The following is a 13,112-nucleotide window of genomic DNA, read 5'->3' on the forward strand; positions in this document are numbered from 1 at the left end:
GATCTGAAAAGATTAAATACATCAACCTTTTGCTTAGGAAGGTGAAACATCCTGTTAAGCTTGCAGTTATTTAACCTCTCCATTATTCTTAAGAAATAGTGTTTCATAAATTCAGATATTATAGGCATAAAGTGGTGTAGATGAATAGCACCAGCACTAAATACTTAGTTTCTTTATCTCCAGTCATATCATGTGTATAAATGCCTGCTATGTTTAAGACAGTGACATTGAGAAGGTGAAGAGTAAATAATTTTGAAGATACATAAATCAGTAGAACACCTGACTAGTTTCACTCATATACAAAGGATTCTTATAAAGTAGTGTATTAGAGAAGTGGCAGATACAGAGTTACATAGAGGAGGGTAAGTGATAAATGCCATAAATAAAGGGTATAAGTGTATTTTAAGCATGTAAGTAAAGTGTTTAGCTGAAATGATCAGCGTTTATTTAATTGGAGAATTGATTCTGGAGTCAGTCCTTGAAGGAAGGGAAGAATATTAATAGGAGCATAAACAGCTGGAAAGAATGGGAAAGAATAGCTAGAGAATGGTGAACAGTTGTATTAATATTTTATTTTATTTTCATTATTTTCTATTAGGAAAAATTTCAAATAGACAAGTATAGAGACTATAATAGACAGTTATATACCAACTACTCAGATTTAACCAGTGTTAATATTTAACTATATTTGCTCTATTTCTCCCTTGAAGGTAACCACTATTCTCAAAATAGTGTGTATCTTTTCCTTTCTTCTTTGTTTTTATACTTTAATGTAGATAGAGGAATCCATAAACACTTACACGGCCATGTTTTGTATTTTAAAAATTTACAGAAATACTAATGCACTAGAGGTATCTTTTGCTTTTCTCCACTCAAGTCCAGGTGTCATTGTGGAGATGTATCCACAGTGATACAGGTAGCTTCATCTCAGTTTATTTACTTTATCTGTGGTAGACTAGCTCATCTGTTTATAAGCTTATATTGGTTTTCAGGCTTTACTTTTACATGTATTGTGCTTTTCTTAAGTAACAGCACTGTGTTAGGGAATTTATATTATGCCATTGATTTGAGTATATTAGATAAAATTTATTTTTGTGTTTTAAAATTTTTGTCCAGGAAATCCTTGCACGAGGAATTCTTCTTCCATTAATAAATCAACTCAGTGATCCTGATTATATTAATCAATATATCATTTGGATGGTATGTACTTTCTAAATTATAACTCTTTAAAACAGTTTTTTAAAATGTACAAATGGTATTTGGAGATTAAACAACAATTTATTAAATGAAAATGTATCTAAAGATAATCTTTATCTGTCCAATATTTGTTTGCTAATATGTTGAATGTGTTAGCCAAATTTTTTTTTGAATATTTTTAATCTTCATCTGAGGATATGTTTATTGATGTTAGAGAGGAAGGGGGACAAAGAGAGAGAGGAACATTGATGTGAGAGAGAAACATCGATTGGTTGCCTCCTGTTTGCACCCTGACCTGGGATTGAACCTGCAACCTAGGTATACACCCTGACTGGAAATCAAACCCACATCTTTTTGATATATGGGGATGATGCTGCAGCCAGCTGAGCCACCCAGCCAGGGCTCACCACATTCTCTTTAAGAAGTGTATTGATAAGATAAATTTCACAATTTTGGTTCTGTTACTACTTGTTTAAATTTACAAAAGGATATTTTACTGCCCATGTGTATAGATGCTGAGTATTTTTTAAAGTTAGAGCCTTTCATGGGGGTCACAGATTCTTCTTTGTCGACTGCATTATAGAGTTCTACAACGCTCTACCAAGAGCTTTAAAAATATGTATATCCACATAATTAAAAATTTTTAAATGTATATCTCTTGGTTAGGAATTATCCTGAAATTTATTATAAAGTATTAATAAACACATTTGCAACATTTAAGAATTGCAAACATTGCTTATAATACTGAAAAAATGAAAGCAATTTAAGTTTCTTACATAGATGATTAGTTTAATAAATTACGCATATTGATACAGTAGACTACTATGCAGCCATCAAAAAGGATGGTGGTGTATGCCAAAGTATAATTTCATAGCTCTCCGTACTGCTTTACTTGGTTTACATTTTATTGGCAGTCATAATGATTGGTTGCTTCTCAACATCCTCAGCTACCTTTTCTCTCTCTCTCACTTACTTGTTTGGTGAAACCACACTGGTTAAATCCAGCTTAACCATTCATCTACTCTGTTCCTATTCTTAAACAGTAGGTGACTGGAGAAAAAGAGAAATAATAGTTATTCACATCATCATAATGATTCTGTTAAATTTAGGTCATAGAATTCCACTCTTCTGTTTAAAACCCTCCAGTAACTTTACTCAGAATGAAAGTCGAAACAGCCACTGTGCCCTGCTGATTTGCCCTCTACCCCCACTCCTCTTGTCTCCTCTTCTCCCTTTCTTTGATACAGCTCAGTCATCACGGCTTCCTTGCTATCATCAAACATTCTGAGCATATTTTTCTACTTTCTAACGTGCTGTGTATTTTACTTACTTTGTTTACAGTTTGTGACAAGAATTTAAGTACAATGAGTACAGGGATTTTCATTTTCTTTTGTTATAAGCATTGGGAATATGGCAGGTTCTGTTTCCCCTTAATAAGTCTGTTCCCCTCCAACCTGTTTTTTAAACTTTATTTTTCAGATCCGTGACTCTAATTGCAACTATGAGGCCTTTATGAACATTATTAAATTGAGTGACAATATTGGAGAGCTAGAAGCAGTGAGAGATAAGGCAGCAGAAGAATTACAGTATCTTCGATCTCTAGATACAGCTGGTGATGGTAAGTAATTTGTTAAAGTAAAAGAATGTTTTCCTTCTTCATTGATTACTATAATTCAAATAAAACTAATTTGCCTAAGTATTATTTTACCCTGTTGTTTGTTTTTCTCTTAACTAAATTGAAATCTGGCTTATTGTATTAACATGTACTAAGAATAAGGAGTGATTTCTGAACATGAGACCATTATTACAGTTATCTCTAAAATAAAGAGGGTTGGCATGGTTTAATATTAAATAATTTCACTATAAAATTTGAGGTTATTTATTCAGTAAAATAATTGATCTGTGCATTGGTTTTTATGTTAAATTACAGTAAGGGAATGTTTAAAGTTTTTCACATATAGCATTACCACTTTCTAGTTCATAATCAATTTGTTTGTTTTTAGATATCAACACTATCAAAAATCAAATAAATAGCTTATTATTTGTAAAGAAAGTATGTGACTCAAGAATACAGCGGTTGCAGTCAGGCAAGGTAAGTAAAGTGCATTTGCATTAACGTTTAGTATAAATACTTTCTATTTTTTAAACTGTCTAGCAGGGTGGGGGGTGGGTGAGAAAGGTGAAGGGGACTGAGAAGTACAAGCTGCCGGTTATAAAATAAGTGTTGGAGAAGTAATGCACAGTCTGGTTATATAGTCACTGATATCACAGTAACTATGTGTGGAGGCAGATGGTTTCTAGACTTTTCATGGTAATCACATCGTAAGGTGTATGGATGTGTAGTCACTATAGTGCACACCTGAAACTAATATGGTATTGTCTGTCAAATATAGTGTAATAGTAAAATTTTTAAATGTCTAGCATATAACAAAAAGTGGGATATTAACCAGTACAGTACTCTGTAAGAGAACTTTCAGGAAAAAACTCCTCTTATACAGTGTATCATAAGTATTTGTGAAACCAAGCTAAAGAGATTGAAACACTGCCTGAAAAATGCTAAAGTAATTAAAGATTTTATTTTAATTTGTGACTTATTTCTTCATTTACCCACTTTACTCAAAATTCAGCATTTACTGAATTTTGTGTGGGGGGCACTATTGTAGATTGACCTAATAGACAAAATCTCTCTGTTCATGGAGCTTACATTTTAATTGCAGAGTCAGAAAATAAGCCAATATATAAATTGATATATAATGGCTTAAAAAATAAAAAGTAAAATGAAAAAAATTAAGTAATGCGAAGTAAAGGGATAGAGAATGCCTAGGGGTGTTTTCTATAGGTGTTGAGAGACTGGGTCACATTTGAGCATAGGGAGGCCCAAATAACATGAGAGAGTTCTGAGATTTTTAAAAATAGAACCTTTCAGGCAAGGTGAGAGCAAAGGCAAAGGTCCTGAGATAGGAAGGTGGTTGGTGAGTTAGAGAAGGTCAGTGTGGCTGGTATGGAATGAATGAGAAGGATTGTTAGTAGGAATGAAGTTGGAGAGGAACCTTGGTGACTAGATTATATGTGGTTTTACCTGCCATAGTAAGATTTTTTTATGATTCTAATAGTGATGGGAATACATTGGAGATTTTCTTTGATGAGTGATGTGTTGTGATTTGTGAGTTAAAATGATTCCTTTGGCTCTTTGTGATGAATAAATTATGGTGGAGTGGTGGGAGCAAGAATGGAAACTAAGTGATCATTTATGAGACTACTGATTTCGTATAGTAAGAGATGTCTGCAGAGGGTATAAGAAGTATTAAATAGTTAGGGACTGCAGATAGTGCTAACAGGGTTTAGTAATGGATTAAATATGTTAATTGTTAAACTCAAGTTCAAGGGAAAGTTTAGTGATGGAAATACAGTTTGAGAATCGCTGGGATTATCAGATGTTTATTTAAAGTTAAGAGACTGGGCAAGGTACCTAAAGTGTGAGTGTAAGAAGATACTAAGAACTCAGTCCTGAGGCACTTCAGTTACTATAGTTTAAAATAAAGTAGGATCTACCCAAAGATAGAGTTAAGTCACTGGTGAGATTGAAGGAAAACCTGGGAGTGTGATATCCTAGATGCCAAGTATAGAAAGTGTTTAAAGAAGTGAGAAATCAGGTTTGTCAAAGACTAATTGCACATTGGGGTGTGCTATCGAGGGGATTATTGGTGATCTGATGATAGCATTTTGGTGGAATGTGGAGAGAAACCCTGAAGGAGTCAGTCCACGAGGAAATGGGAAGAGATGAATTAGAAACAGTGGTTCTTGTTAGCTCTTTAGAGCTTTACTATAAAGTAGAGCAGAGATTTGGGGCTCTAAGACAGGAAAAAACATTTTAATTAAATTTAGTGTTTAGTGCAGTCACTTTTCTGCACTGGTTTTCTATTCTGGAAATTTATTTGTGACTCTCTTATCTTGTGATTTTGCAATTTTCCATAAGGAATAGAAGACATTTTTTAAGAACTTTGGTTTGCTAGGTTAATTTAAACTCATATTACTCAAGGCCCACGTTTGTCATATACATGTGTGTGCACTTGTATGTATGTCTGTCTTTAACTATCTTAAAATTAGTTTATATACCCATACAAATTCAGAATAGAAAAATGACCTGGTTTTACTAGTGCTTATTGTATCTTTAAGTAGATCTTAGAGTTAGTAATCCTTCAGCATCATTATTTAAAGTGTACTTGCCCTCTCTTTGATAATTGAATCCTTTTAAAATTTAGATGCCCTGTTTGGAAGCCTGTGAATTCTATTTTGAATATCAAGTATTACCTCTTTAATAGTTCAAGTCATGCATTTTCCTTTGGAAGTAACTTCAGAATCCCTGCAGAGATCTATTTTTTAACCATATTACTTATCTTGAAATCTTAGAAGACCTTTTATCCTTTTTATTACAAATAAAGTTATAGTGACTACTCTTCCCCATCCCATTAGCCATGGAGCTGCTGCTGGGCAAGAGAAATAAAAGAGAAACCATGTTCTAGCACTGGGTTGCCTTATGCCAGACACTTTAAGTTAGTTACCTGTTACTAGTCAGTACTTATATGAAGGGATAATCATTACACAAATTTTTTTTCTACTTTATCTTCAGATTATCTTTCTTCTCCTTTATGTATCACCTATGCCTAATTTAGTATCTGTCCCTGAATAGGGCAGCCTATTTTAACTTTCAGTGAACCTGCCTGTCTTTTCATTTTAAATCAAAGACTTTTTAAATCACGGATTTGGGAATATGCACAGAGAAGCTGGTGAAAATAGTTCACAGATATATCATGGGTTTTAGAGGAAAGGACAGTAGGCTTTGAAAACAGACTCATTCTTACTGGCTTTGTGATCATAGGCAACCTTTCTGGTCTTCGGTTTTCTTACGGGCTAACTGGAATTGGTGACACTCACCCAATAGGATTGTTGTGGAGATGAAGTGAAGTGATGTGTGAAACGTGCGTCCCTAGCGTAGTGCTTGACATGTAGAGTCTCTAAGTTGTGAACCTTTTTTTAAATTTGTTTTATATGTAGGTAGTTATGGTGCTTTACAAACTTCATAAAACATATATAATTTATCACTTACATACTCTGAGAAGAAGTACATTTCTACATTTATATTTCCATAAAATACATTATAGAGTTTTTACTCTCTTAGTAGCAAAATCAGTCTTTGGGAATATTTTCTGTTTTCCCAGTAGGTAGACTTCAGTCTCTACTTTGAAATGTTGGGATTTGTTCATTCTTGGACATATTAAGCATTCTAAACATCCCCTTGAGCCTCTAAAATTTTCACCCTGTATAAGTAGAGAATAATTAAAATACAGTAATTTAGATTTATTCTGCATTAGAAGAAATGAATGCTTATCATACTTAATATACAGGATCCAGCACAAATAAAAAAGATTTTTATTACAAAATCATAACCATGTAATTCTGTAACAACAATCACACTCAAGCACACCATATGACATTTTAGGTTTCCAAAATGTTCAAGTTAAAACTAGGGAAAATTGGAGACAACTGTACTTCAACAACAATTTAAAAAATGCACACCCCCCCCATAAATTGTTATACCCATATTATTACCCTACCAACCACACTCAAGGCCTTAGTCCTGCTGAACCCTGTATATTTACTAAGCAATTCTGAAAATAACATTCACTGAGCTGAGACTATTTTATTGGGCATCTCATTTGTAGAAGGAAAAACCTTTATTTTTATTCTGCTTCAATTTTTTATAACTATATAAAGATCTTTAACCTAATGAATGAATATATTGAATGACCTGCATTTGCTTTTATTTGTAGGAAATAAATACTGTGAAACTGGCAGCAAACTTTGGGAAACTTTGCACAGTCCCTCTGGACAGCATCCTTGTAGACAATGTTGCACTACAGTTTTTTATGGGTAGGTAAATCCATTTTATGAAAATAATATAACCCTTGAAATTTTTAATAATTGTAAATATTATTAAATTTTAAATACTTAATGTTTTACATGCCAAATCTGTTTCTCCTTTATTCCCTATTCTCCAAAATGTTCCTTTTTTACTGGAAAACATAGTGGTAGAAATTTATTTTGTTTTTGAAGAAATAAATGCTTATTATAACTTGAACGTGCATTTGCTAAACTTTTAAAATAAACCCTAGGAGAGTCTACTATGAATTTAAATTACTTGAGGAAGAGTACTTTGTGGGTAATACATGGTAATAATAGATCTTATTTGTATCATTTTTGTGTATGAATGGGAAGGGACTTTGTTTCTATACCATTTTAATAAATATATACTCTTACATATACATATTGTTCATTTTATTACTATTACATCAGAATTGTTTTATTTTGAGGACATTTTCACTAAAATTTCCTGATTCTTAATTTTCATAATTAAAAACAAATACATGATTTATGGTAGGCTTTAATCCCTATATATTAATATGTAAGGAAACATTAACACATGTTATAATTAGTAATCTTCATTATTATCTGTGTTGTTGTGGGTTTTGTGTGGCAGATTTCATGCAGCAAACTGGAGGTCAAGCACATCTCTTCTTCTGGATGACAGTGGAAGGGTACCGGGTTACAGCCCAGCAGCAGCTAGAAGTTTTATTAAGCTGTCAGAAAGATGGAAAACATCAAACCAACCAAACCAAAGGTCTTTTAAGAGCAGCTGCTGTTGGAATTTATGAACAATATTTATCAGAAAAGGTGAGGATATGTTTTGGTTACTGTGTTCTTACCTTCTTTGGCAGTATCATTAATAGTAACTTTTATAGTTCTTATGAATATTACTCATGCTAGGCACAGCTACTTCACAAGCATTGTCTTATTTTATTCTGGTAATAGTCTTATTATGTATTATTATCCTAATTTTATAGGTGAAGAAACTAATGTTTAGAAAATAGAATTAATTTGGTCAAAATCATGAAAATATTAAATGACAAAGATTCAAAGTCACATACACTTAGATTCAAAGACACAGTAGTTGAAAGTAAAAGGATAGAAAAAGACAAATCATGCAAGCAGTAACCGAAATAGCTGGATTGGCTATACTGATATTATACAGTAGATTTTAAGACAAAAATTGTTACTGGAGAAAGAGGAACATTGTATAATAATAAAAAGATTAATTGATCAGGATGATAAAACAATTAGAAACATAAAAAAACCCCTACATACATGAAACAAAAAACTGACAAAATTGAAGAGAGAAATAGAGAGTTCAGCAATAATAGTTTAAAACTCCAGTACTTACTTTCATTAATTGATAGAACATTTAGAAAATCACCAAGGATGTACAGGAATTAAGGAACACTGTGAATCAGTTATACCTTTTACAAGTACAGAATTTTTACATAACTGTAGCAGAATACACAATATTTTCATGCACACACGAAACATTCTCCAGAATAGACCATGTGCCAGGCCATAAAACAACTCTTAGTTTAAAAGTATTGAAAATCATGCAAAATATGTCCTTTTCTCCTAATACAACAACAGAAGGATTACTTAGAAATCAATTAGAAATTAATTAATTAGAAATCAACACCAGAAGGAGTTTCAGAAATTTGTACATATTTGAACATTAAAGAACACATTTCTAAATAGCCTCTAGGTCAAAAAGAATTGAATGTAAATGAAAACATAATGTCACAATGTATGGGGATGCAGCTAAAGCAGTGCTATGAGGGAAGGTCATAGCTTTAAAATACCTAAATGGAAAGAAGATTTTAAATCAACAATCCATGTTCTTTACATAAAAATATAGAAAAAGGAAAGCAAAATGAATGTGAGGCAACAGAAGGAAGGAAATAGTAATGATCAGAATGAAAATCAGTTAAATAGAAAAGAGAAAAACAATGATAAAAATCAATGACACCAAAAATTCATTCTTTGAAAAGAGCAACCAAAGTGATAAACCTCTAGCTAAATTGGCCAAGAAAACAAAGAGATCACCAAGGTTATGAATGAGAAATGGGACATCACCACCAATTATACAGAAATTAAAAGGACTATAAGCAAATATTCTAAGCAACTTTGACAACAAAGTAGACAACTTAAATGAAATTGCCAAATTCCTGGAAAGATGCAGATTGCCAAACTGACTCAAGAAGAAATAGAACATATAATATAATAAATAATTTTAATAAGTAATTAAAAATCATCTCACAAAAAAAAGCCGAGGCCTGCGTGGTTTCACTGGTGAGTTATATGACACATTTTAAGAAAAAATAATACTGATTTTTCACAAACTCATCCACAGTATAGGGGAAAAATACATTTTCCATTTCATTTTATGAGGTTAGTGTCATTCTGCTGTCAAAGCCAGGCTAAGATCATTTAGAAAATCATAGATAAGTGCCATGAATATGGACACATAAATCCCCAGAATTCAAGATTACTCATACCCCAGTACTTTTTTCCCCAATCCAAATAAATATTTTTTAACTCCAGTACTTCTAATAGCTATGTTGTAAAACCTATTTATACTTACTAGCACAAAAATGAAATTTTAATTTACAGTATGAATTTTATTTGAAAACTGCTTATTAGTGTATTTGCTTACATTTTTGGCTTATAAAATATATTTAGCATAGTTTTAAGAATAATAGTATAACAAATACCTATACATCCTGTCCAGCTTAAGAAATAGAATATTCAGTGTACTTTTGAAGATCCCTACCTATTCTTTACCTGTCCTCACCTGTCAGGTTTACCTGTTTCCTTCCTTCTTGATGAAGTCAGTTACCTGTAGTTATTCACTTGTTTTCTTATACAGTTTTGCTATACATGTGTCTTCTAAACAATATATTGCTTAGTTTTGTATCAATTTTGTATTGCTTAACTTTGTATCAATGGAATGATACTATGAGCGTTGCTTTTCTCCCCATGGGCACCATTATATTTTAATGAATAATGTTGATTCATGCAGGAATAGTCATTTTCACTAAAGTATTTCACTGCACAGGTATGCAATATACCTTTGATAATATTTATGAACATTTTGTTTCTATTGCAACGTTACAAATTGCAATAATATATATTATTCATAATCAACATTACGAATAATATATATTATTTACCTTTGATAATATTTATGAACATTTTGTTTCTATTGCACTGCTGCTGTGAATATTGTAGTTCATGTTTCCTTGTGCACAAATTCAAGTTTCTGCTATCTGAAAACATTGCATTGAGTATATAAGTCTTCTGCATGTTAATTCTTACAAGTAAGTTATAAATTCTGTTGTAGTCCAATAATATAAATTACAATTATAATGGAAAAATCAGAAAATTAAGTTACTTAAGTTGGTTTCAGCATTTTAAAGATATTTCATTGTATTCTGGCTCATTGTTTTTCCATTGAGAAATTTAGTTTGTTATTGTTTTGAAAATAACCTTTTTTTAGCATTAAAAGACAGCCCATGTCTCATGAAACCCTTTCCTGGGACACGAGAAGTCCCAGAGGATAGCCACAGGCAACTTTTGTCTCCTCGTCACCATAATGGATCTTCCATTGCACAGCATTCCCAGTACAACTGACGGGCACTGTGTCATGAGTGTTAACAGTTCATCTTTCACTTTCCTATTCTGTGCTTTGTATTATGATAGAAGTGTTTAGTTTTTAACATTCTGAATATTGTAACCAGGTTTTTAGAAGTTAACGAAAATGAGAATGATTGTAGTACCAGCACCATCCTGACTCAGACAACACCAGAAAAAGAAGATGCAATGACTGGGCTATTTTAACGACAGACAGATGGAAGGAACTGTACAACTGGATTAGGGAGGGCACATAACCAAATAGAGCGTGCTTCACAATGTGCAAAAAATATTTTGAGATTGGTCATAGTGGAGAATATGATTTGCAGAAAGCAAATATGAAGGCTGAATATTACAAATACTTTTAAGTCAATATAGGGTTCTGTCTCCCAAAAAGACTCCAGTGATCAGTTAAAAATAGTGGCTATTGAATTAGCTTGGCGATACCACAGAAATCAACACACATTAGCCTATTTTCCCCGTGATTATTTTGTAAACGGAATAGAGTTACATGTTTTGATTCAGAGGTTTCAACTAAAATATCCTGTGAGTAAACAAGAGAGGAACATGATTTCGCCCTTTTTAAAATTTAGAGCTTTTTCGGTCAGCTCTTACCAGTAAGCATGCTTTCTGTAGTATATTGTGTTGCATCAAACTGGGACAACACAAGTATGTTTTTCATAGAACCTGGGTACTGTGGTTTGAAAAATGAGTTTTAGATATCTTCTTGAATTCTAATATTTGTAATAAACTGCAAAAACATAAAACAAACTTTACTTATCTATCTGCATATTCAGTAGACAGTGCAGTGCAAACATAAATTTTAACAGATTCTATTTAATCCATAAAATTTTTTCCAATGAAAAAGAAAAAGATCTTATCTGCTAAATACCATGTGTTTGAAATATATATAACAATGCTGAAAGGAGAGCTCATTTGCTTACTGAGGGTTCATAATGAAAGTTTTTGTTTTAAAATATGTACAAACCATGAGATTTTTGACATTATAAAAAATATGAGGAATAACTTCTTTAGACAAGTGACTTTGAGATGGATATCATTGTTGACAGTTACAGAAAAGATGCTAAAATGTTCGTCTGCAGTGAAATTATATTTTCAAAGAATGGGACAAGAATACTATCCTTCTTTAATTCAAAAATACATCAAGAATGAGTGTTGTATAAAGAATTACAGTAAACAGAGATATATATGCTTTTTCTCCAAAACTGTTGGATGATCTTTGAAGAGGCTAAAAGGAACCTTGAAAAGGATGGTCTGACCTGAGTGGCTTATAGGTAGGCTATTACAAAAACTTAACAGTGAAAAATGAGTCAGTTTTTGGAAATAAGACTATTGAGAACTCAGTATCACCAGAAAGAGCCAGCCAGCTTAATAGGATTATCTGTTTTTTTTTTAAACTAAAACTATAATTATTAAGACTCTATCGTCAATCTTCACAAGTTTGAAGATTTTATGTGTTTTAAAATAATTTTCCTTGCGAAGAAGGAGGTTTATGATGACATGACGCTTCAAAGTATTAAAAAGTGGGCTTTTCAGACTTGGCTAGCTTGTTTGATGAATTCACACACCAAAAGGGCCTGACTGGACAAACTGGTCTGCCAGACAAGCCTTTAGATAAAAGGCGATGAACATTGTTTTCTAGAGCTAGAAACAAATCCCTACAGTTCTTAAAACCCACTGTTTTTAGTAAGTAAAATCCCATTATTCTATGGGTAAATGATTTTACTGAAAGGATATTTAACTTGATCTTAGCACATTGGGCTGGTAAGAGACATAAATATAATGTAGGCTTAAGAGAGAGCTGAAGGTCAAAGTGAATTTTACATTTGATTATACTCATTTATACCACTATATAAAACAAAAGGATATTCTAAAGACTGCAGGCAGATTAGAGAAGTTTTATTTAAAAAGGAAACACACAAAGTAAAAATATCCTATGGGATCATGGCATAAAAAGAAAATTGTTCATTTTTTAAATTAAATATAGATAATAGCACTTAAATAGTCCTTACGTGTATAATCTCATTTTAAGTCTTGCATTTATTTATTTTAAGAATACACAGTAGCATAGCCTCTAATATTTAAATATCTAACAATTAAGAAGTTAAAATTACTGTATCAGAAGACAAATATTATAAATACATTATCTATTTCATGTTATTTATTTAATTAGTCCTATTACACTTGTCATTGTTACTAAGTATTATTTTGTTTAATCACATGTGTGTAATAGAAAAGTAAAGAATACTGATTAATAGATACTTTTGGAAAACACTTATTTTGTATCTGCATAAATATTTCTTCTATATTACTTTCTTTGAGGGGGG

The 13,112-nt window shown here is 32.0% G+C and overlaps 1 protein-coding gene across 2 annotated transcripts in view; it reads left to right on the forward strand.

Moving 5' to 3' along the window:
* Positions 1–13,112, forward strand: part of SNX13 (sorting nexin 13) — a 123,251-nt gene that overhangs the window by 65,567 nt on the left and 44,572 nt on the right. For both annotated transcript variants that reach the window (XM_045827322.1, XM_045827323.1), the window contains exons 9-13: positions 1,117–1,200; positions 2,677–2,815; positions 3,201–3,289; positions 7,029–7,128; positions 7,736–7,929. In XM_045827322.1, coding sequence (XP_045683278.1) covers positions 1,117–1,200; positions 2,677–2,815; positions 3,201–3,289; positions 7,029–7,128; positions 7,736–7,929 — 606 coding nt within the window. The remainder of the gene's footprint in view (positions 1–1,116; positions 1,201–2,676; positions 2,816–3,200; positions 3,290–7,028; positions 7,129–7,735; positions 7,930–13,112) is intronic.

The sequence above is a fragment of the Phyllostomus hastatus genome, unplaced genomic scaffold (genome assembly GCF_019186645.2).
Source record: "Phyllostomus hastatus isolate PE091 unplaced genomic scaffold, TTU_PhHast_1.1 phas_scaffold_78, whole genome shotgun sequence".
Classification (NCBI taxonomy): Eukaryota; Metazoa; Chordata; class Mammalia; order Chiroptera; family Phyllostomidae; genus Phyllostomus; species Phyllostomus hastatus.